A 23,966-nucleotide genomic window follows, 5' to 3' on the forward strand; every position below is an offset into this window, starting at 1 on the left:
TGTTGATTCACTATCACTAGCTTGCAGCACGGTCTTTCTCTAGAACACCTGATCAATTCGGCTCCTTTTATATCAATAAAGCTCGATAGCTTACCTTCACTTAAGACTTAAAGCAATCCTTTCCACAATGGCATTCCTTGGTATCGGTATTGCAGAATCCATATTTATCGGGGCAGCACTTTCCCGGGTCTGCAGCGGCGCATTTCTTCACGGTGCATGCCCTCTTGTCTAGCTCAACAGGCGAAGCCGCTGCAAGCATAGCAAGAGAGAGAACAAGGGCGATTGAGGCGGAGATGAACTTCATTTTGAGGAGGTTTCGGTATGAATGATTGGGTTGAACTTGGTTGGATTTGGTTGGATTTGGTTGGATTGATTGGATTGAGAGGAGAGATAGTTTTTCACATCGAGACAGAAGGCTATATTTATATCTTTTCAACTACTCACAGTCCTCGATGAGGGGTATATATCACACCGGTGCTATTCCTAACCCTGGCACATTTATGTAATAGCAAGGCAACTATACAGGAGACTGGACATACGATCGGCATGGACGTTCCAATCAGCCAAGGAGTAGCATCAAATCATGTCGTGGGCTTGGAATTCCGTTCTCTTCCCCCGGGTTTGAAAGAATCATGTAGATCATTCAAATTCGGCCTTATGGAGCGCTTACAATGAGGCTATGTGAAGAGGAGCTCTTCTATTGGTTGTATTAGTGTCGACCCCGTGTGGTGAACCCCGGAGCCCCTTGCATTATGCTGACTGTCCATAAACATGGCCCCGAATTCTTTTGAGGTTTGCCAATTTGAGCCTCCTGTGCCACCCCAAAATTTGAGCACAGGGACCCTATTAGTCATAAGAGAAAAACATAACTATTACAGTTTTTAAGCACTACAGAAGATGTGTGTCTATTCAATTAAATTCAATCACATCTATAAGTCATAGCTAGACTGATACGATATCATATAGCTCCAAGTGATGATAAAAACTGCTAGCTGTAAAATGTAAAATTCGAGGCGTCGGGAAATATACAGCAGGCTTGCGCACATGGGTCGGGTATCGGTACTCCGTGATCATATGCAAAATTCTGGACTTCACATAAAGCATTTCCAAGGTTGCTTGGCAGCTGAGATGGGTGGCCTAACAAGGGTCCTATCTAGAATGGGGCCAAAAATGTACACGAGTTCAGGTCAGAACGTCGAAGATCCATGGATGGATTGTACATATCTGATATTGTATTGCCTTATATGTGTAGCATTAAGCATAAAATAAAAGGAGGCATAAGACAATTCGTTTCCATACACAATCAGAATACTTCTGAAACTATCTTAAGGCTCTATTTTACCTGAGTCTTGGATAGATAAGGACCGATGCAAAGATTGCATGTACATACGCCAAGGACTCAGTTTTGGCTAGTATGAGCTGTCGTTTCCCTACATATTTCAATTCAGGCGATCAGCCGCGTAGCCAAGGCGTGTCGATCTCCCGTTTCTATCCGATCCCCACAAAAGCATGTGCAACTACATGTTTTCCTTAGGGGTACAGCTTGGCTTAATGGACTCCTTACTAGGTTGACAATTGGCAATGCGAACTAGTAGTTTCTGTAGGGCTAGAAATGAGACATGTGTATTGGATATGGAGGATTTCAGACTATCTAGACAATAGGTCTGAACGCCCATCACTTGACCGCTAAGTACAGACAACTTGATGCCGGTAAAATAACCAAGGAACCTAGAAAGACACCAATTATAATCCTCTGGCCCCATAAATGTCTATAGAGCAAGCTTGATTGGTCAACCGATAACCAGGAGTGAGACCTGGCTGTTGACGTTGTATTGTCCTCTTTCTGTATGACAATTTACGACTCCTATTGGTCTTTGCATTTTCGCAGACAATAATCACTGCTCTGTAATTGCTATCATTAGGTAACAATCAAAGTCATGGAAACGAGATGAACATACCCCGCCATCGATCTTGCAGAGTGTGTAGCAGTTGTTGACCTGAACAGAAGCCGCTGAGTCTTTTCCAGCTTCGATGGGCGTAGCAAGCGCTAGGCCAATGAAGGTCACAAGGGCTAAAATAGAGAAACGCATTTTAGAATAAGTTGTTAGGATGGGTCGTCGGGTTTCTGATGGGAGTGTATGTTTGAGTGGAAAAGTGAATTGTTTTGAGTTACACTGGAGGCGAAGTGTCTACATTTTATATGCTTTCGATTGTACTGTGTAAATATTAGTGGACCAATTCATCTCCCTTCGCTATGTATTTTCAAGTTTAGCCCCCACGGCTCGTGCAGGCTTATATGCATAATTGCTGTCATGCAAGGGTGATCCCCACGAATTCTCGCTCGTATTCCAAAATTCCAAGATTGATCTACATAAACATTCTGCAGTTTGAATAAAGAACTGCACTCCTCTATGAGCTGTTCGTTTTGCCGCTCGCAGGCATCACAGCGTCAGCTTCTAATATCTGCAATGTAACCCCAGGTTGCGAACCAGGAAGGCATATTTTGGAACGCTAGGCTAGGATACTGGTACTAAGGATCTGCAATCTATCGCTCACATGAGGGAAATAACCAAGAAGGTACTTGATCCTTGCCAAGATACCGAATCCCCATGTGGAGGTGGGGATACTTAGCAAGGACTATTAGCTCTATATAAAGACACCCATAGGGTGATAACCATTTCCTCAATACTGCAACCATATTTCTCTCTACATTGTCTCTTCATCTCTGAAACAAATTTGGCATCTTTACAAACCAGATTCTCAAACATGAAGCTTTTCATTGTCCTATTTGCCCTAGTTGCCTTCACAATGGCCACGCCCGAAGCTGGTGGAAATCTGGAAGCGAGGGTTGGGTGCTCCCAGAGGGGAGAATACTGCAACGACGGCACATTCCGGTGCTGTGCAAAACAGGGTAAATGTAGGGGAAATGTGGTAAGTCTACATCTGCTCTTTTCATGAAACATCTACGGCCAAACATGATAGCAGATGGCTAAAAGGAAATATAGTGCAAATAAGCCACCATATACTAGGGAATGCAGAGGTCGCCTTATGTTGCTGGATCCATGTATCGAGCGTCAGGACTGTATGTTTGGTCATTCTGGAGTCCTCCGCGCAATATGTTGCCACTTCTAACCCGGCGTTGATGCAAATGTCCATCTGCAAAGAAATCTGGCAATTCAAGGAGGGTTTATTATTCCTTGCTAGCCGAGATCTTTACTCAATAAAGCCAGCTGGAGTTGGCAGTTTGGTCATCAAGCCAGAGCTCATATTATTGCAAACTTGATACTGGTGGAACCTAAGTTATAATTTATAGTAGACGAGAATAGTCGGCCGGCCGCCTGTCGTTGATGACATTCACCAGTTGATTTGATATAGAGACGAAAGATCCACTATAGTAATATATATCATCTACCTAGTTGCAGTTCTACTTGAATTATATCCATGAATATAATGTATCAAAGAGCATTGTATTTCGATTTAGCACGCAAGAAATATAAAGCAACTTTTCTGTGTAAACCTTGTAGTATAACCTTTTATGTAGATAAACCACGTTGCTAGTCCGACATATTGTTGGGACGTACGAACATATCTCTCACAAACAAGGCCACTGCATATAAGCGACCCATTCGCCAACATCACAAGCAGCCGTGCTCTTGTCTGGTCCAGCTGGCATCAAGTCGTCTTCATATAATTAAGTTCTTAGACTAACAATTTATTACAAACGATGTACTCTTCACGAAATTTCTCACTTTCGAACCAGGCACCGACGTATAGCATCATTACAAGTGCATTTACCCAAAGCCAAAGGTGGATTTAGCATATACGTGAACAATAAAATGTGAAGGAGTATTATCGTAGCGACTGGTGGAGGAGATCAGCTATTCAATAGATTTCTAAACAGTGCTCTGGCCCAAAAGGTCAATACCATGATTCAATCCAATTCATCATATAGCGATGTGCTAGCAAATATCCTTGGTTACTTGCTCTACAACTAGCCCTGTGAAGCTTTCTCGGAGCTATAGGCCGTTTTATACTCGATGTTGATATCGCATGTTCAATTAGTAGATCCTTTCGTCACAAGGGATTCTGTGCACCGAGTTCACTACCGCCTTGTAGATAACCAAAGCAAACATCTACATCTAGATATTCAATGATACCAGCTGTTCGATCCTTGGACCAAAGGGAGCAAACTTTCCACCCCTGGACTTGCCTCGTCAGCTAGGCATCGGTCCATTTTTCGAACCTCACCTTCGACCTCAACTCTTGACTACATCAACTCACAACCATTTCATTTTGCTGCTTCGGGAGCTTTATCGAGTAAGTATAACAACCAAAAATCAAATTTCACTATAAATAATATACAGTAGGATGGCAGAACACGTTGCGCGCAACCTTCGTCTGATGACTATGAGACCCGACGGCAATTTCATGCCATCCTCCAACCCCAACTACAATAACTTCAATTCCAACCTTCGACTCAATGGCCTATTTGTATCCATTGGCTTTATTGATCTGGAGCTGGACACCGGGATCATTAATACAGCTCCCAATATCGTTTGATCGACATGCACTCTGACGTCAAGGCAATTCGTGGTCCCTTCATCGACCTCGAAGACCGACGGGACGATCCTACCCTTCCATCTTATGTTGGTTTAATTGACCGCACGACAGGTGCTGAGACTGCGGATGTGGGCAACAACTCCTGTTTTCAGGCCGAGAACGCCACTCCCATTGCGATGAGTTCCGATCTTATCGACCTAGTCGATCTGTCCGATACCAAGATCATTCCAGTCGACATGGACCTGATCAACTTCACCATGCGCACTTCAATCATTCGCCATGCCGATTCTGGCTCGTCTGAATTGTCTATCACCTCAGACAACGCATTTGATTTGGACCCCGAAGCTGGCACCATCAATGCCGTGCATGCGACCAAGTCGTCCTCCGGTTCAGGAGCCACGACCGTGGGCTCCCTCGCCCCCGGTCCAGAGTGAGTAATATGCATCTGGTTTCCACTGCTTTGATCTATACTGACACCTGCCGCGCTATATTAGTGAATGCTTATCTGAGTTTGTTGCTGGCCTGGTCACCAGACTCGATTCCCTCCTCAAGCTATTCGAAGAGCGGCTTCAGTGAGTACTCAACAACGTCATCTAACATCTTCACTATGATGTAGATGGTGGGGCCGATTTCATGCGGAAGTGACATTTGAGTGATGGTTTGATCATGAGAGAGTGAGGGCTACATCAGTTGACGAAGAATGGGCTTCGGGGCTACCTATAAGAGGTATGCTCGTCGAGCCGGAGGAACAGGTTCTATTCTATTTCGATTTTCAACAGATCTGAACAATATGACTATCGGTTCGTAGTTGTATTCTGTTCCAAACGTAAATATGTAGGAACCCTAAAGCGCTTAGAGTAACACAGGATATATAACCTCAGCTTGTAGCAACTGATTTTAGCAACTCCTTAAATTGGTTCATACCTTTTCATATTTTATTGAATTTTTCTTGAAAATGGCCCTAAACACATATATCTTAATAGATGTATGTTTTCACGGACTTTATTCTAACCTACTTCAAGAATCTCTGATACTGGTTCCGTAGTGTGTACGATTATTAGAAAACCATCATAAACCCCGATTCGCCGGGCAGGACGTTTATTTTTCATCTTTCTCTTTGACTATTATTGTTTTAGTTGTTTTGGTTGCTTTTTTGCTTTTTATTATTATTTTTGACAAATTTTAGATGCATTTTCACTGCCTAAGTAACCTGGAAGATCAACAAAAAATAGATAAAATAAAAGGTGTGGGTACTTTGGGGAAGATCGCGCACCTCCCCGACTCTCCGCTAACAACAAACCCATCCCTTAAACCCAATGCATAATGCCTCTCTGATGACCTTGTACGATGCCCATTCCAACACGTTCGGCTTCGCTGCGCGATCCCCGTAAACAAGTCAGTCCTTTACCCGTCAAGCACAGCTGTCGCATGCCTGTGCCACCATTGCCATGCCAACAATTACATAAAGAAGCCATGCTAATTAATAAAGACTTCAAATATAGCACGACCTGCCACAAAACCCTCCACTCCACTATCCGCCGCGATTAGCCCAGGCAATGACTCTACCCCAGAGACGAATAACAAGAACCGCTCGCCATCAAACCCCTCGCCGGTCGAGGGTGTGCCTCTGAAAGACAATGGACTCACTGCCCGAGGAAGAACCCTACTCCCCCAGCGCAGGAATACTGTCCAAGACAATGGTCGCGGAACAGTATATGGGCGCATTCAGCCACCTAGCAGCAAGCCGAAACCACGCGGGGACCCGTCACCCACTAGACAGCGAGAGATATCGCCGCCTAAAAAGCAAACACCGGCTGATTCTACAGCAATGAAGACCGGAGTTCCACTCAGCCGCCGCCAAAGCATCATGCGACCTGGTGCGTTGAAGATGCCATCAGCAAACATTGCGGTCCCTTCATCAAAGAGCTCAGCGCCATCATTCGCGCCGCCCTCACCCCGCAAAGTGACAGGAAGACGATCCCCAGTTCAACCTCCTACAATCAGAAGGCCCCCTTCGCCCAAGAAAATAGAGATGCTACCCCCACCACGCCCCACACGGTCCGCGTCTTTGAGGCAGCCTATCAGCGCCAGCAAGAGACCACCCGTGGAAGCCAAAAGCCATGTGCGACACAGGAGTCAGTTGGCACAGAATACAAAACAAGCCGAAACAACCCCAGCAACCGGCCAACGTGCACGAGCACTCTCAACCTACCAGCGGCCGTCGTCACCTAAGAAATTCTCCAAGCCTCCAACGCCTACCCCTGGAGTCGAACCTCAGCCTGGGAATCTGCTGATCCCTTCATCATGGCCGGATATCGCAGCACTACAAACAGAGCTTCTTCAGCTCAGTCTTTTCCATTCCAACTCACTACAACGCCACGCTGAATGGAAGTCTGATGCCGAGTCACGTCTGCGCAAAAAGTATGGCAGTGTCGCTAGCCAATATCGTTTGGTACTGGCCGATGAAACGCAGCGGCAGTGTCAGCTGAATTTGCAGGCCCTGGGGCTTTGGCTTTCCAATTGTCGTGAACATCGCGGTTCGCATGACTTCTCCGAGCAGATTCAAATTCTATCACGGGTTCTACAAGATGTCTCGGATATGATTGCTAGCAGCCGGGGTGCACAGTACTCTCAGGCTGTGAAGGCCTTTGAAGACTGGCTTGACAGAGCGGAGCTTATTCGCCATAACCGTGGACCGGGATGTCTTGATGTTGGCGCCTTTATTGACCCCCTAGCACGAAGCTGGAAAGAATCATTGCATAATTTAAATGTGAGGCTGGAACTCTGTGCACGCGAATTGCAAGTCCTTGATATTCTTGGCTTCGGACAAGTGGAGCGTCTAGAACAGTCTGCTCTTGCCAGAATAGCCAAGAACCTGGCTGAATTGATACAGCTTATGACGCAGGAGATTCATGCCATGCAAGCATTGGAGACAGAAGTGGTGCGCTCAGAAAGAGATGCTGTCAGCCTTCTTGCGATGCAGTTCGCAGGCTCTATAAGGGAAACGAAGGCTCCTCGAGTCGGGGCATGGAGAAGCTAGTCCATGATATACGTATCTTTACGGTCAACTTGAATACACGAATACCCATGGCTAGTTTCCAACTGTACATGTTATGTAGAAATGAAAATGATATGAAAAGTATGAATGAATATGAGCGATATTGGTGGTACTTGGCCCCAAGTACCTGACGGCCAACCATAGCCTGTGTGGTACCTGATCCGAAGTAACTTGATGAGTCAGCCAGCGTCAACTCCAGGGCTCAATCTGACTTGAGGAGGGCTTCCCGGAGTGGTCTAGATCCTGGAGTATCGCGAATTCGCTGATTTTCTCCTCATACTTTTATCTCTGTCTTTCTCACTTTATTGCCACTTGCCTCTTTATACCTTATACGGCATACAAATATCTCATGAGTTGCTTTATCCGGGGTGATGAAAAAGCCATCTCTCATCTCTCTTCTTGACGTCATCCACGGTAGCTTCCGTTTTGACAGATAAAAGTCATCCGCAAAGAGACAGTATCCACCTGCCCAGTGCCTTTCGAGATGATCGCCGACCGTACCTAGCGAAGAATTCCAACTTTCTCGCCCACCTGATTCAGTGATCATGAAAAACTCGATCTACGATCGCCTTTGGCGCCGGGAATGCGGGGAATCGTTGCGGTATGCTGGGCTTCGGGGAATTTATGGATCCAAGGAATGGGTCAATGATCTTGACATTGTGAATGAACTCGGTGGGCACACTGGATGTGTCAATGCCCTCAGGTACGTTTAAAGCTTCTACCTAGGCTGAAGTACGTCGTTTTATCGACTGGCCAACACTTCCGCCATTTATAATGCTTATCATGCTAACGGTCTCGCAGTTGGTCAAGTTCAGGGCGTCTCCTGGCGTCCGGCTCTGATGATAAGCACCTCAATATCTACTCCTACCAACCCGACTCCTCCAGTGCTCCATTCGCGCTCAACACCACCGTTTTCACCGGCCACAGAGCTAACATCTTCTCCGTGAAGTTTATGCCACACTCGAATGATGGGACTTTGGTTACATGCGCCGGCGACTCGCAGGTTCGCGTCTTCGATATCGAATACTCAGCTGGGAGTAGAAATGATGCCGCCACTTCCGCATTTGCGGCTTCCACTCGGAGGCGACGGTATAATGAGTTCTTTAGCGGCGCACGGTATCTGAGTGACGGGAATACCAACGCCAGAGTGTATCGGAGTCACTCCGATCGCGTAAAGCGCATTGTCACCGAATCGTCGCCGTTCCTCTTTCTCACTTGCTCCGAGGATGGTGAAGTTCGCCAATGGGATCTGCGACTACCATCTAGCGCATACCCTCCACCACGGGGTGGCCAGGGCTTCATGGCAAATGAGTCGGAACATGATGACTCTAATGTTCCACCCCCTTTAATCTCCTATAAGCAATACAGCTTGGACCTCAATACAATCTCTTGCTCGCCAAGTCAGCCGCATTATATTGCATTGGGTGGTGCGCATGTCCACTGCTTTTTGCATGACAGGCGGATGCTTGGCCAGGACACCTCCGCTGCAACGGGCAGCAGGTCTACCCCAAGCGCTGGCAGCTCTGCTGACGAGGAAATGAGCAAGGCGACGCGATGCGTGCGAAGATTCGCACCGGGCGGCAAGCACCATATGAAATATCTTGATGATGGACACATCACTGCTTGTAAAATCAGTGATGCAAACCCCAATGAGATAGTTGTTAGCTGGTCTGGTGATCACATTTACAGTTTCGATTTGATTCGCAGCCCAGATGCCCGAGAGACCCAGGCGGGCGATAAATCCACCATCAAAGGGAAGAATGGACAGCCTCGTCGCAGTTCACGGAGCCGGAAGCGCAAGAAGCCCGCGACGCCTTCATCGCAGGAAAGCGGCGGCCGACACCAGTCTCGCCTTCGCTCAGCAGAGCCAGATACTGTCAGGATCCAATATGAGAATGGCGAGGCAGAGGATGTTCCATTCCCCACAGTCTCAGATAGTGACATAGGCACCACCCCCGAGAATTTGCTTGAGCAGGCTCGGTATTCTGTGCTGAATGATGCCCAGCGACTGAGCATGCAGATTGCAAAAGGATTGGTAACACTTCGAAAGACACTCTTCTCCCTAGAAACGACAGTTCGGGAGGCCGCAGGGTCTGAAGACGGTGGACCTGAATCGTACTCGAGATCCTTTGCATCCGCCCTGGAAATGGCGTCTACGCTTCTTCCACAAATGGCCGATGTCATGCGCGAATGGAGCTATCCCATGAACCCATCACGAGAGACCGTTAATTTCCAGCAATCGCTTCGTCGCAATCGCCAATCGTCGTGGAGATTTGTCCAAGCTGCTGGCACACTTGCTCATGCTTTAGCAGGTCAACCGCAAGATCCAGAAGAATCAAGCTTCGAGATGATCAAGCCTGCGCCGGGTGAGGATGACCCCATTGATCCAGCAGCTCAGTTTGGCTACGAATTTCTCCGAGCGATTCTTCTCTGGCTGCAGGGCGGCAGGCAGCGTCTTCTAGAGGGATTTCAACGCCGCAATGCCCCTCGACGACTACATGGCCGTTTCCCAATCCCAGATGAATCCGACGAGGATGCCATCGAAACCATCTTAGTGCCCTATATTATGGAATTGGCTCGTGACACTCCGATTGTGAATGTGGATGCCAACAGATTCGAGCATGACAGTACGCGCATCCTGTTCCAAACCCAACGAGCTGCCGTGACTGCGTTTGGGAATGCTGTCAAATTGCCCTTGGAAGATCTCGGGGGCTCGGCTGCTAGGTTCGATAGGCGCCGTGTTTCTAATCCTACCTCACAAATCCGCTCTCTCGACCGTGCCTCTGCGAAGAGGTTCTGGATTTTGCGAGTGGGCAGAGGAATCCTGATGGAGACGGGTAAGGAAGTGAACTACAAATTTGTCAACGATGCTTTCGGTGGACTTCACGCCACAGTGCACGAGTCTGAGGGTGACTCAGATGAAGAGAGAAACCAGACTGATATCGATCCCAATGAGGAGGAAGAACGAATCCGACGCATTGAACTCATCAGGGCTGGTGGTTCTGTTGCCAGGCAGGATAATCCTCGGCCTGAAAGCTCCCAAGCTAATGCAACATCGTTGGACAATGGCGACGTTGATTCAGATGAGGACGAGAGCGATGGTAGTCAGGCAGAGGAATCAACTGACGATGAAGATCTTGATGGCTGGCCCATGGATTCATCTTTGGATGAAGATGGCGAGGATTCTGATTCCGATGACATTATCTCCCGGAGATATGCCATTCGAAAGGCGCGACATAAAAATCTCGAGCGCAATGTTCCCTGTGTACCTCATATGCGAAGCTATCGCGGCCACTGCAACGTCAGGACCGTCAAGGATGTCAACTATTTCGGGCTGAATGATGAGTACGTGGTCAGCGGCTGTGATTCTGGTAATATATTCATCTGGGACCGCAAAACATCGAATCTGGTCAACATCCTAGAAGGTGATACTGAGGTTGTCAATGTCGTTCAAGGTAATTTCCATCATTGGTCAGAAAGATAAACGCTAACACTGTAATTTAGGTCATCCCTATGAACCAATGATCGCCGCTTCGGGAATTGACAAGACCATCAAAATTTTTTCGCCAGACCAGAATGCTCAAGAAGATGCTCGTAATGGTGTGAACATCCTCGATCCCGACAATCCATCCAACCAGTTTGGTCGAACACTCTCCAGGATAGGCGGTCTCGAGAGCCGAAAGCGAGTCCATGAAAGCTACCGCATCATGAGCCAAAACGATGTTGAACGTCGTGGCGGTATGAGCGAGGCACACATAACTGTACATTATATACCCCTCGATCGTTATCTAGCTCTTTTCACTGACTAGTACATAAAGCGGAGTATGCTCGAGCGCCTGGCTACCAACCTGAGGGGTGGCGGCCTTGGGGTTGGAATTGATGATATTGCTTCTCCTGGTGAACATCGCACTATTGTTATTGATGATAATTGCTCGGTGTGTCTATCTAGATCTCCTGCTGATTTGTGGAAATGATACTAATAAATCGATAGGTGATGTAAAGGATGAACGGAGGTCTGGATATCTCCAGAGCTGGATTGCACAGTGTCAAAAAGCAAAAAGATGTTCCATAGCATACATTTATTGTTATAGCAACGCTTTTTAATTCAGGTGCTTCCTCCAATCTATATATTTTACATATTTAAGTACCTTCCCTTTATAAAGTCAAACACTTCCAAAACACCCTCCCCCCAACCACCCAGCACATCGACCTGACACCAATTCTTATATTTTCCCACTCCTATAACAGAAAATCATCTATCTTCGACATATGGGAAACCCTGTCAGTGAAGTCGAGTTCATCATGACCGACGATCACTGTGGAAGAATGGGAAGTAACCTTCAAAATGGAACCCTCATTGTATGCCTTCAGTCGCCGTGGCCCAATCATCAGCGCTCTGTCAGCGCAGCAAATCGAGAACAAAAGTCTACGCGCAAACACCTATCATGCGCTAGATACTGAGTATTTTCGCTGCCTCAGAAGGATCTAGTGAGCATGAAAATTGAGGGAAACAAGCTGCAGTTGGAAGTGCCGACCGTTAGCCTTTAGTGATGGTAAGTGAACCTCCATATACTGCGTACCTCTTTACTAACTATTCTCGAGTCGCTATTTGCCCTTCCCGCCTCGATATCCGTCTCTACGGGTAGACACGCTCGCTTTCCTTACGTGCGTTAAAGATATCCTCCTAGGGGTGGTGGATGTCGTTATAGCTTTGGGAGTTTCTAGCCGCTTCCGAGTGTCTAGATACATCCATTTTGATATCACGATTTCCACCACAAAGCAGAGCCACTTGTTGTACCCAAGCGGCAAAGACAAACACTAAGACACGATTCAATGCTGGGCGAGGTGTTTGAACCGCAAATATCTACCATATGTGTGATGATGCACTTGAAGTGCCTCTACGGGGATTGGAAGAACAATCAAAACGGATGCGCTCTTATCAACGGATCATACAAACAGGTGTGTCCTTGCGCAACGAAGAACTCAGAAATGCAGTACGACTTAACTAGCTGAAAAGATTGCAACAGCCTCTCGATAAATATCCAAGACGTCCCGTCCATTTCATCCCCCAAACCCCATATACAGTCTCACTCCTGCTAGTTGCCATAAACCCCTCGAAAATTTGTTGCAATTGACGACCCCAAAATGATGAGGCCGACTGCTTCCGGTACCGTGACATATGCTTCCAGCCGCCTTTGGCTTGTTTGATGACACAAAGCAATCGAGGCTAAGGACAATCCTTCGGATAGCCTTGGGCGACAATGAATGGATACAAGCCTGCGCTTTTCTCGGCTTGTCCTAAGAGTCCGACGAGAGAAGGTTTTGCCACAAGGTGTCCTCTGCGTGTTTGGTGGAATCATCGACCTGTTAACACTTGCACGAAATGAGGATTACGTCAATCGACAATTCTGGAATGTTGTCCCGGGTACTTAATTAGTCTTTCCAGCTAGAACACTCAATCAAATGTCTTCGCCAGGGCCAATCCAGTTGTCTGTATGCCTGACAGAATGACGGGCAGCACAGAATGGAAATGTTCTGTTCTTGATGATCAAAGAATCCGAATCTTGTTGGCATTGCAGACTCTGGAGTTGCTATACGACAGCAGATGGTGAACTAAAGGTGCCTGGGTACGAGAAGAGCACTCCTCGAAAGAAATGGTCTCGGGTCTCGGGAGCTGCTGCACGTTGTGTTTTTAGGTAAGTTTGATAATCTTACAACATTGCCCAGGTGAAAAGCATGGAAATGTCAATATATTAATAGAGCTTTACTTACATGATTCTAGGTCAAAATTGCCGAAAGACTCAATCGGAAAGTTAAGTACGGGCGATGATGATGTACGAAGAGACCATATTCCTACGGCAGGCTATACCTACAGGGTGGTAATAGATTACCAAATATCTTCATACTACTCTACTTACCTCCTAATGTATATCCAACTCTTCCTTCTATCTCCAGATTTAACGAGATTTTTACCTTTAATCAAGATTAGTAGTCCCATGGACAACCTCAAATGGAGAGAACTATATATTCACGTGACCATCCTTATCGTAGAAATTTTTGCGATAAAAAGAACTTGCCCGCACGAATATCGTCGATCTACAGAGGGGCAGATCACAAACTTCATTTATAAAAGTCAAAGATCAATTGATATTGTGTCAATGCTCTAGATTCAGCTGCTGAAGTCTACAGCTTGATCTCTCTCTACCACCCCACATCTCCCAACCTGATATCACATCTTGATATCGATTCTATACTGCGTTTTTGGCTGCCAAAGACAAAAAAGTGTATGGAAACTTGTTACATCCTTGGAAACAAGAAGAGTAAACACATCACACATCATGTCTCAATCACAAGTGCTCCAAGCCCGGAATGAGACAACCACCAGGCTCTATGCAGACCCTCACAACCCCCACCTCCACCTTGAACGAGGTCTTCAGTATGAAAAGCTGGGATTTCCCGATCTCGCCTCCGCAGATGCATACCGTGCGCTGGCACTACTAGAGTCGGTGGTTGACCCAGATGAGTGCGAGTTCCATGCCAGACGGAAGATAGACCCTTCCCAGCAGGCTCCCGAGAAAGCAGCGGAGGAATCAGACGATGAAGACGAAGACGACAGCACTGTGCCAATCACCCAAGAGGAATACGATGCCATCATTGACCAAGTATATGTCCTTCTAGTACGCAGTCTCGTCCGCTGCGGCTGCTACCGCGACGCATTCGAGTTCGGCGTGCGCGGGCTAGCCCTTCTCGAAAAGAGATCCGCAACAGCCTCAGTAACTGCCCTGAACGCACAACTGGATCGCGTGAAGCAAATTTACAAATCTCGCACTGGTTCTGAAACCGAAAATATCGACCTGGACTCAATCAACCCCAGCGTCCTCCCCGGACAAGGCTTCGCCCGCCGTGTCCTCTATCCCTGGAACGAGCATGAGCCTGATCGCCGCTCACCAGAGACTCTCAACATGCTCAACGAGCGACTAGCGGTCATCGCGCCAAAGTGTGAAGTCCGCGCAGTGGCTTTGCCAGTACTACACGCTTCAGCAGACGACGACGACTCCAGCATGGAAGTCTCCGTACAGCTAGGCCTCTTCGCAAAAGAAGATATCGCCCCAGACGAGATCATCCTCAGCGAGTCATCACTGCTCACAGCAACCAACCGTCTCCACGACGATCTCTGCGACGCATGCAACGCCCCGCTCCCAGAACTCTCTGCCGCCGAGCCTCCCGTTGCCTGTGAGGGCGGATGCGTAGATATCATCTTCTGCAGTCAGAAATGCCACGATACCGCGCAAGAGGTATACCACGACGCGATCTGTGGTCTCGAGGATGGTCTAGACTCTATCGGGAAGGATGTCGCCGATCCCAAGGATAAGGCCGATTACCTGTATCTTCTTCTGCTGGGCAGAGCGCTCGCCATGTCCGCCACACAGGACAAGCACGCGCTCGACCTGCCCGAGGTGAAATACATCTGGGGCGATTTCCACGATTTCGATATTGAGTCTGTGTCCGCGGAAGCAGAGACAATCCCGACTACAGACGACACCGCCACTCTCCCCTTCTCGTTCCAGCTTAATGTCCTGCAGCCGGAGCGTTTTCTCGACGAAATGGGTCTGGATCCCTACGCCGAGCTCTACCGCTACGATACATGGGTTCTAAATACGCTGTTTGCTAAGTTCCGCGGCACGGCGTCAGGTCGACTGTCGACTTGGGATGGAGGTCCGGAGTTGTGCGCTGTTCATCCGTTGTGGTGTCTTGCGAATCATTCGTGTGATCCTAATGTGACATGGGAATGGAGTAGTGAAATTAATTTCCGTGCTCGGAGAGATGATGAGACGGCTGTTTGGTCGCGCGGGACTGAGATGAAGGAGCTCAGGGCTGGGGGTATTGCGAAGGATTCGGAGATCTTGAATCATTATTGTGATATTGGGTTGCCGGTTCAGAAGAGGAGGGAGTGGGCTGCTGGGGCTTTGGGTGGGACTTGTTTGTGTGATAGGTGTGTTTGGGAGGCTGGGGAGGTTGAGTAGGTTTGTATTTATGGGTTGGTGTATAGATCGACTTGATAGATCATGATAAGATACCCTTTTTACTACATTCAATGATAATGTTGCCAATGACTCCTAGAAATCAAATACTTATTACACGGGGGATACAATATAGTCTATTTGAACGTGTTTATTTTAACATCGAGGAAATGGAATTCCGAAAACCGTGGAGACACCATGAATGATTGATTTGCTCCTAATGAATCCCCATAAGTTTCAAATTCCTGGCACCAGACCGAATAAAACAAGTACAACGTCGTATTTTCGCTCCAAATACGCACTATTTCATTATCAACAGTAACATACGGACCTTTCAGCCAATCCCCAGGTCGGGATCAAAGCATCAGAGGTTCCCGTTTTATCTGCGCCGAGGTGGTGTCCGCGAAGAGCTTCGACCCCGTGATTCTGCCCGACGCTTAGGAGTAGGCGAGCGGGAGCGCGAGACAGAGTCTGCAGCCCCACGTCGTCGGCGGGGAGGGGGCGACACAGATTCAGACGAATATCGTTTTGCGCTTCTGGACGTCGCACTTTTGGGCGCGGGCTCACGACGAGGTGCAGGTGAGACAGACCGGGAAATTGATCTGGAGTAGCTGCGGTTTCTCCGGCTGGGAGGGCTTTGGCCTCGGCGTGGCGGTGTGACAGACCGAGTGACCGAGCGACGAGGTCGGTAAGGACTGCGACTTGGGCTTCTCGAGTCATAGGAGCGGGAACGTGCTCGACTGCGCTTAGCCGGCGTGCGGGAGACGGATCGTGATCGGGATCGTCCTGCGGGAGTCCGGGACCGACTGACTGATGTGTCACGACGGCGACGGACGGGGGACCGAGAGCGTGAAGGTGTGTAGCTTCGGCCCCGGGAAGAGGGAGTGATAGAGCGAGAGTAGGAGCGGCCACGATCTCTAGATGGAGAGCGGGAGTACGAAGGTGACCGGGAACGGCGGGAGTGGGGAGATCCAGTGCATGTTGAGCACATCGAACGGGATCGATCAGATGGGGTGCGCGAGAGAGATCGAGAGGCCCGTGCAGGCAAAGCAGGCACTGTGGGACGGGGAAGGTTTTTGAGGTTCTCACGCATGTCCTCGGTCAATACACCCATACCGATACTGGTGAAGTAGTTGACAGAGAACCTAGTGTGGCGTGGGTTTTCTGTCGGGAAGAGACCCTCGAAGCTTGGTCGCAGGATCTCATCCCTGAAGCGGGCCTGCAGTCCAGGCAGACCGAGGTTCTCTGCGAGGTTTTGGAACAGGATTTTGATGAAGATACGGCTGCTGGATGTGGTCTCCTCTTCGTTAAGATGAACCACAGACAAGACATGCCAACCAATCGCATCGTTGCTGAGGAGATGGCCGAAGAACTGGGCAATGTTGCGCAGTTTGTTTGTTTCGTAACGATGGATGGTATCGTAGTATTTGGCAAAGGCAGCCTCAAACAGGTCTGACCAGAGTCGGTTGATCTTGGCGAATCGCTCTCCGATCAGGCCATAGAATTTGGAGTATGTCCGTTCCTGGGAGCAACACTCAATGACCATGGATGGAAGTTCATGCTCCAACCCGACCGGCAGGTTGATCTTCATCAGCTTGTGGCAACATTCTTCGAAATCAATACTGGACATGATTGTGAGGTAGATTGTTCGTCGAAGGTTGACCAGATCAGTATTACTCTGATCCTTGATATCCATCTGTACTTCTTCCGTATCGGATTCTTCCTCTTCGCTTTCATCTGACCCATCCTCATTATCCTCGTCACTCTCCTCGCCCAAGATCTCGGCCTTCAATTTCTTATAAGCTTCCTCGTGTTCCTCCCACTCCGGGTCGTACTTGAAGATGTTGAGAGTGTCCTGAGTTTCTAGCTCGTCATCCAAGCCGGCACGGTGTGTGATCTGATCTTCCTCTTCCACTAGGTCCAGCTCCTCCTTAATTGCTGGGTTGTCCTTGTACCGATCCTTGCGCACCTGGAAGAGCACTTCGATCATATATTGCACACGCTTATCAATATCGGCCTCGTGCAGAATGTTTCGGAACTGGTCGAATACGGCGAGGGCGATAGGAGCGTTCATCTCCTCTAGATGCTGACCAACTTCGCGAGTGAGACCCACAGCAATCTCCACACTGTCGTCCGTTGGCTTGTGCAAAAGAAGTAAAAGGATCTGAGCTGCCAGCATCTCGTGGGCGACTTGTTGATTGCAGAGATGCGCAATGAAAGTTGTAGAGGAAATGCAGACCGCCTTATCATTTCGCTTGAAGGCCTTGCGGAATTGGACAACCAACCGGGCAAGCAACAAATCACCAACCTGCGGAAGTTTGGTGTTGACGATAGACGCCATCGCTGCGTAGATTGGAGTGAAGGGCAAACTAGCCGCCTGCGCCTTCATAATCGACCGACAGAATAATCCTCGGCCCCTTACCAAGTTCTCCGCAAAGAGCTCCGGAACAATGAACTTGATGTTGGAAACGTTGATTTTGTTGATAAGACCATTGATCGACTTCTTCAAAGCTTCCCATGCCATGCGCTGGTATTCTTTGCTCGTCTTATCCGTAATTTGCGCCTGTAACGCACGGAGTCGGGCCGGAGGGATGTAAGTGCCACCGGATCGCATATTGAGCAGCTTTTCGTATTCTGCCTTTGCTGATGCCTGTTTTTGTTCCTCGGTCATTGGCTTGCGCGCCGCTTCGCGCTTCTCATGTTCGCGAAGACGTTCAGCGAGTTGCCGTTCTCTGTCGTCCACATGTTCTGCATCGACCTTTGGCACATCGGAACCTTCTCGAACGGAATCACCGGGAGGCGATCGGCGACGATTTGGAGAGGGGGAACGAGAGGGAGGTGAGCGTTTGCGAGAGGCTGCGGCTGGTGAGTACGACGCGCCCGGGGGAGGCGTGGGCACGCGCACCGCAGACTGGAGAACATCCGAATCGGACATTTTCAATGGGTAGAGAGTCCTCCGGAGTCGAGAGAAGGTTTAATTTACACCGGAGGGACGGTGGTTGCGAATCTCAGCTGGACTGAGGTTACAAGGTAATTCAAGGACGCAGCAGGAGAAAGCTCTAGCGCGGTGCACGTGACCAAGGGTGACCAGAGGCCAACTAGGAACAACGGGAGCTCCTGAGATTCCTAGTAGTTCTGTCTAGCCCAGGATTCATCGACGTTCCTTCATATTTCTTTTTTCTTTAAACCACCGCTCTTTATCAGAATGGTAAATTATCCAGTCCTATCCAATGAACATACCTCGCTGACTGTGCTTTAGCTGGGCCAACTCGTCGGATCCGTCATGCTTTTGGTCGCGACTGCGATATTTCTTTACTACACTGCGTGGACCCTATTGATGGTATGCTAATTGATGATCATGTTTGTTTTATTTTATACTGATGTTTGTCCTGCAGCCCTTCGTCGACGCCGGCCACCCCCTCCACGACATCTTCCCACCCCGTGTTTGGGCTATCCGCATCCCCGTCATCCTCACACTTTTGGGTTCTGCCGTGGTAGGCACCTTCATTGGGATTGTGATGATCAACAGCAACAAGAAGAAGGCAGCCAAGGCCAAGGCCGCGACCAAGAAGAAGACCTAAGCGACCGTGGGCATCATACCAGGAGAGAGGTGCAATCCTCCGTGACAGCACTCTGTACCATCAACCGTTCCGAACCTCAGTGGCTATCAAAACACATCTCAAGTTAATTAATTTTTGTTATATTGAGCGCCTTCCAAACACTTTCACGCTGGATATACTTCGGACATGGCCCGGAAGAATAGTGGCGGATAATGCGGCCATATATGTGGAATATATGGACGGAAATTACCCCGTAGTTGGCACCAAAAAAAAGAGCCTGAATTTCCCGGCCAAATGTCAAAGCCCAGAGTCGTCATCTTCCATGCCGCAAAAATCCCATGACCTCGGCTGGGGCGATGACGCCAGCCACCTTCAATGAGCCAACTTTATTGACCAAAAAAAACAAATCAGGAATGGCGGAGGAGACGGCTGAACTCGGCTATTGACTTCATAGCATGTCAAAAGCATGCAAGGAGGTTTAAATCAGCAAGTAATGACGAGGTATCTAGGTAGAGACATCGGAATAGACCGCAAGATGTGACTAAGAGGGCCTTATCGGTGTTTGCATAGTTTGACAATATTTCCCCTCATACAGGCCACAAGGTACATTGTAGAGTCGGGATTGGAGAGAATAAGAGAACAAAGATAAGTAACGGAGAATCAGATCATGCTTTCATTAAGAATGACACTTTCAAGTTATTCCGTCTGACTCAGTCCTCCTATTACACCCTATTACATCCCTTATTATACTACCCTAATAGCCCCGTACCTGACTGGTGACCTGGGGTCAGCTCTCCCCCCCCCTCTTCTCTTATCGCGTACCATAACATCATCCTTCTTCCTTGACTCATCTTACCTTTCACCTTAGAACTTGTGTATACAAGTCATTTTGGAGATCTCTTTACAGCTTGAAATTATAGCTGTTACTTTGTTGTGCTTATCTATCAAAGCTTCCCCGCGTGTCTAGAGTGATCTCCGCTCTAGATACGCTTTTCCGTGGTGTCTACGTTCACCACGTATCTTGAATATTGTCCAGGTATGCATTCCCAGCTTCATGCTATGATGTGTGATCACTTGATTGATTCTATGAAAGCTATCATCTTTAGTGATACCCAAGGTCCCGGTTTCCAGTTAGGATCTCGAACAGAGCGATCCTGCATATCCGTTCTCAGACCACCAATACGGTCCTGAGAGCGGCTTCACTCTGTTGCTTCTCTATCGCCTCTCACTGAGGCATCATCTATTTGAATGCTCCCGGCCGCATCGGACGATCTCATCCTCCAGAACAGCCGTTTGCCCGAAGACGATAGTTCCTTCGCCCCGGACCTGAACCGGACCATACCAGAGCATGAACCAAGTCCGAAAGGCAAAAAGAAGAAGGGAAAGAAAAGCAAGGTGACCAGGGCAATAACTGAAAACCCACCGGATGATATGTATGTATTAACCGGTGATTGCCTGGTTTCTGATGAATGCGCAACATTAACGCCAGATTGTATGGATAGCATCCAACCATCTGCCCCACCAGAGGAGCCCCTCTCCTCCCCAGACCCCCCACCTCTTATTGAACATGTAAACCCATCTATCACGTCACCTGTTCTGGATGTTCTCGATTCCCTCGAGCCAGCAGGTGACGACCTCACAAGCCGCACCGATACCTGGGCGCAATCGGTGCCGTATGGAAAGAGCCCCCCCACCGATCTTATGGATGGGGATATACCAAGTGCATCACTGCCTAGTGCATCGCCTTTGAACTTTCCAACGATTCAAGAAAGGACTGGCTTCAGTCATCCTTCCTCGGCATCTCCCCACACTCGAACTTTACCATCTAGCTATGGTAATGGCTACCGAAGTAGTTTGAACTCGAGGCAACAGTCTGTGGACAGAAGAAAGAGTCACTCTTACGGAAGCCCAATGAGCAATCACGCGCCTCCCCCTCATCTTCCTCAAGCACATTTCTTCGGAGCACCAGACATCGATATTCTTCCGACTCAGAATCGATTGCCCACCGACGGAAATTATTCATTCTGTAGTTTTGATACGTTGCCTAGCTTATCATCTAAAGGCTCGCGGACAGGAATGAACGTCCTGCTGGTTGGGACAGATGGCACCGTGGAGATCCTCGCCATCGAAGATCGCCGAACTCGACTCGTGGGGCAGATTACTGGCTTAAATAGTCGTGTAATCGAGGCAAAACTCTTGTCTGCCCACCCGTCGAGCGACCCATTCGCATCGTCCCGGCCGCATGTTGCTGTCATTGTTCATGGCCCGTTGCCGCCGCACGAGGAGGAAGGTCGAATCTCGTCTGCAACATCGGACGCAAATGAAATCCCCCCTTCCACCATTCGCGGTCACTCTAACGATAAACGGAGAGACGACATCCAGTTCTACCAAACCCGAGTTGAAGTTTACTCTTTCCGGACCGGTGAACATGTTTCCACCCTGTTTGCAAGCAAGCCTGTGCAATGCCTGGAAAATCTTCCTGGTCTCCCGTCCTTTGCACCCTCGCCTGTGGGAAAATTGAAGCTCTTCACAGCCGGTGCTTACATTATCTTAGCGTCCGGGGTCAGCGGGGAAGTTTATGTTTATAGACATGTCCTATCCCCGGAAACAACTGCATACCAGTGTCTGGGTAAGACATGGACTGGGGTCCAGTCCAAAGAAACCCGGCGTTACTCGACCTCTTCAAGTTCTACAACTGATCCAGAGGGGAGTAGCGCCGACTCTCCTCATGGCTCTTCTGCCCTGGAAAGGCCCATCTTAGCTGCACAAGGAAGGTGGCTTGCATTTGCTCCGCCATCCTCGTCATACAGAGGATCAATCCAGGGCACTGTTCCTTCGAATTTGATTCTCGGCAAGGTTCCGGGCATTGAATCTCGCAGTCCTCCTGCTATTCCCTCGTTGTCGTGTGCCACAGACGTGGGAGAAGGGGAAAGTTTCTTCGACAAAATGGCAAGAGGTGTTACCCAAGAACTCGTCAGAGGCGCCCGCTGGATGGGCGATCAGGGAATGCAGGCCTGGAATAACTATTGGAACACCCAGCAAACAGCCGGTACCTCTCCACGTCGGCCACCTCAGGGGCTGGACCCTCAGACGCAGGGGTATGGATTATTCCCTCCAACCCATGCTCAGGATACACAAACATCAGCCACAGAACCTGACACTGTATCCATCATTGATCTGAGACGATTTGAAGACGGCACTGATATACGAAATGTGTTTATCCACCCAGTCTCGACGTTCCATGTTCCTAATGGTTGCAGTTTCTTGTCCCTTTCTCCAAACGGCTTGATGCTGTTCACGGCGAGCAAGAAGGGCGATGTGCAATACGTGTGGGATCTCATGCAACTCAAGCACTGTCGGTCCATGGCTTTTATGGCCGATGACCAGACGGGACAGAATCCCAATGTGCGCCAGATTGCTAGATACGCACGGTTGACTACATCTAGTATCGTTGATGTGATATGGACGGCGCCAGTGGGTGAGAGATTGGCTGTCATCACACGTAAAGGCACCGTCCATGTTTTCGATTTACCTCGAAGCGCATTTCAATGGCCCCCATTCCGCCGTGCGAAGCCTACTGCAAATAAGCCGCTGGCTATGGACCCCATGGTAGATGAGGTGACCAGTCAAGCTGCTGGTGGAAATCCGTTGTCAGCGGCCATGAAGTTAGTTGGCGGTAAAACGCAGCCATTCTTCTCTGCTGTGCGCGGTCGCGTCCCGTCCACGGGCGCTGCATTTCCCAATATGAGCGGATTTGCGTTACCTTCTGCTGCCAGTGTTAAGAGCGGGAAGGTTGTCGCTGCAGGCCTGAGCAAGTCAATGGGCGCGGCAACGGGCACTGTCAATACTCTGCGCCATGTCGGGGAGAACCGTCTACACTTGCCAGGACTAGCTCGAGACCCTGCACCTTCTCGGGTGACCTGGATTTGCAGCAAAGGCCTCATATTCTTGGGCGTCGTGGATGGTGGGTACTTCAAGATGTACCGCCTCAAGCGTGCCACTGTATCCGGCCACAAGAACCGACAGCCTCACTCTGTTATCGGCGGTAAGGAGTCCCAGGTCAAGCTACCTGCCAATCTCCAAGGTCCTTGTGGGCCAGCTCCCTTATCTACTTTTGATCCAGACCTAGTAGTTCATGCCTCACTTGTTCTTCCTTCAGTCAGCTCTCAGCCATCTAATGCTGCAAGATCGCTCTGCCAGCCTCTCTCGCAGGCCGAGATCGAGACAAACACCCCATACCAGCCGTTCCACACTGACCAGCGGGTTGGTTTGAGTGTTTTCTCCTCTGGCAGCGATGCAAGTGAGCCGAGTGGACAATGGGTTTTCGGCAATGATATCCCCCTGGTGAAAGTGCACTTGAGGCCCTTCAACAGCTCCAGCGATGACCACGGCGATGACGAAGATGAGAACGCTGTCATCCATGGACATTCGCTTGGGGCAGGCGGAGATATAGAAAACCTCATCACTCTCGGAAACAGCACTGGCAATGTGGAGGAAGTTGTTATTACCACCCGCCGCAAGAAGAGACACTCCACTCCCCTGAAAGCCGATGACGGTTTCTTCGAGGATGATTGCGAGGTGCTTGACTTTGCTCGGGACCGCGTCTGACCGACTCAACATTCCCTTTTTCTGTCTTATTCGTTTTGCTCTACACTCACTCTTTGCATTGATTTAGAACTTATGCTCACGTGGCGTCGCTGATCGCAAATGGAGTCTGGTGCTCTTTCTTCCCTTTTCCTCCCGAGATCCCCTCTCCTTTCGATTCTA

General features: G+C 48.9%; 10 protein-coding genes across 10 annotated transcripts; 7 read left to right on the plus strand and 3 right to left on the minus strand.

Annotated features, from left to right (window-relative positions):
• Positions 1-100: 100 nt before the first annotated feature.
• Positions 101-304, minus strand: N7517_008325 (uncharacterized protein; the record flags this gene model as incomplete). The annotated part of the gene is made up of 1 exon (XM_056726055.1): positions 101-304. One exon carries the CDS (start codon positions 302-304, stop codon positions 101-103), a length of 204 nt encoding a protein of 67 aa, XP_056576906.1.
• Positions 305-1,790: 1,486 nt separating this feature from the next.
• Positions 1,791-2,090, minus strand: N7517_008326 (uncharacterized protein; the record flags this gene model as incomplete). The annotated part of the gene is made up of 2 exons (XM_056726056.1): positions 1,791-1,818; positions 1,900-2,090. The coding sequence occupies 2 exons, from the start codon at positions 2,088-2,090 to the stop codon at positions 1,791-1,793; spliced, it is 219 nt and encodes a 72-aa protein (XP_056576907.1).
• A 2,278-nt stretch (positions 2,091-4,368) lies between these two features.
• N7517_008327 (uncharacterized protein) lies at positions 4,369-4,560 on the plus strand (the record flags this gene model as incomplete). Its single annotated transcript, XM_056726057.1, has 1 exon — positions 4,369-4,560. One exon carries the CDS (start codon positions 4,369-4,371, stop codon positions 4,558-4,560), a length of 192 nt encoding a protein of 63 aa, XP_056576908.1.
• Positions 4,561-4,565: 5 nt separating this feature from the next.
• N7517_008328 (uncharacterized protein) lies at positions 4,566-5,216 on the plus strand (the record flags this gene model as incomplete). Its single annotated transcript, XM_056726058.1, has 3 exons — positions 4,566-4,990; positions 5,055-5,132; positions 5,177-5,216. The coding sequence occupies 3 exons, from the start codon at positions 4,566-4,568 to the stop codon at positions 5,214-5,216; spliced, it is 543 nt and encodes a 180-aa protein (XP_056576909.1).
• A 691-nt stretch (positions 5,217-5,907) lies between these two features.
• Positions 5,908-7,600, plus strand: N7517_008329 (uncharacterized protein; the record flags this gene model as incomplete). Its single annotated transcript, XM_056726059.1, has 2 exons — positions 5,908-5,994; positions 6,050-7,600. The coding sequence occupies 2 exons, from the start codon at positions 5,908-5,910 to the stop codon at positions 7,598-7,600; spliced, it is 1,638 nt and encodes a 545-aa protein (XP_056576910.1).
• A 563-nt stretch (positions 7,601-8,163) lies between these two features.
• N7517_008330 (WD repeat-containing protein) lies at positions 8,164-11,618 on the plus strand (the record flags this gene model as incomplete). Its single annotated transcript, XM_056726060.1, has 5 exons — positions 8,164-8,321; positions 8,420-11,073; positions 11,123-11,379; positions 11,437-11,553; positions 11,610-11,618. 5 exons carry the CDS (start codon positions 8,164-8,166, stop codon positions 11,616-11,618), a joined length of 3,195 nt encoding a protein of 1,064 aa, XP_056576911.1.
• Positions 11,619-13,956: 2,338 nt separating this feature from the next.
• On the plus strand, positions 13,957-15,642 carry N7517_008331 (putative MYND domain protein; the record flags this gene model as incomplete). The annotated part of the gene is made up of 1 exon (XM_056726061.1): positions 13,957-15,642. The coding sequence occupies one exon, from the start codon at positions 13,957-13,959 to the stop codon at positions 15,640-15,642; it is 1,686 nt and encodes a 561-aa protein (XP_056576912.1).
• Positions 15,643-16,018: 376 nt separating this feature from the next.
• On the minus strand, positions 16,019-18,574 carry N7517_008332 (pre-mRNA-splicing factor CWC22; the record flags this gene model as incomplete). Its single annotated transcript, XM_056726062.1, has 1 exon — positions 16,019-18,574. The coding sequence occupies one exon, from the start codon at positions 18,572-18,574 to the stop codon at positions 16,019-16,021; it is 2,556 nt and encodes an 851-aa protein (XP_056576913.1).
• A 270-nt stretch (positions 18,575-18,844) lies between these two features.
• N7517_008333 (dolichol phosphate-mannose biosynthesis regulatory protein) lies at positions 18,845-19,220 on the plus strand (the record flags this gene model as incomplete). The annotated part of the gene is made up of 3 exons (XM_056726063.1): positions 18,845-18,847; positions 18,899-18,979; positions 19,035-19,220. 3 exons carry the CDS (start codon positions 18,845-18,847, stop codon positions 19,218-19,220), a joined length of 270 nt encoding a protein of 89 aa, XP_056576914.1.
• A 1,227-nt stretch (positions 19,221-20,447) lies between these two features.
• Positions 20,448-23,807, plus strand: N7517_008334 (uncharacterized protein; the record flags this gene model as incomplete). The annotated part of the gene is made up of 1 exon (XM_056726064.1): positions 20,448-23,807. One exon carries the CDS (start codon positions 20,448-20,450, stop codon positions 23,805-23,807), a length of 3,360 nt encoding a protein of 1,119 aa, XP_056576915.1.
• Positions 23,808-23,966: the final 159 nt, after the last annotated feature.

Source organism: Penicillium concentricum (assembly GCF_028827145.1).
Source record: "Penicillium concentricum strain IBT 3081 chromosome Unknown utg000003l_segment0_segment0, whole genome shotgun sequence".
Lineage (NCBI taxonomy): Eukaryota > Fungi > Ascomycota > Eurotiomycetes > Eurotiales > Aspergillaceae > Penicillium > Penicillium concentricum.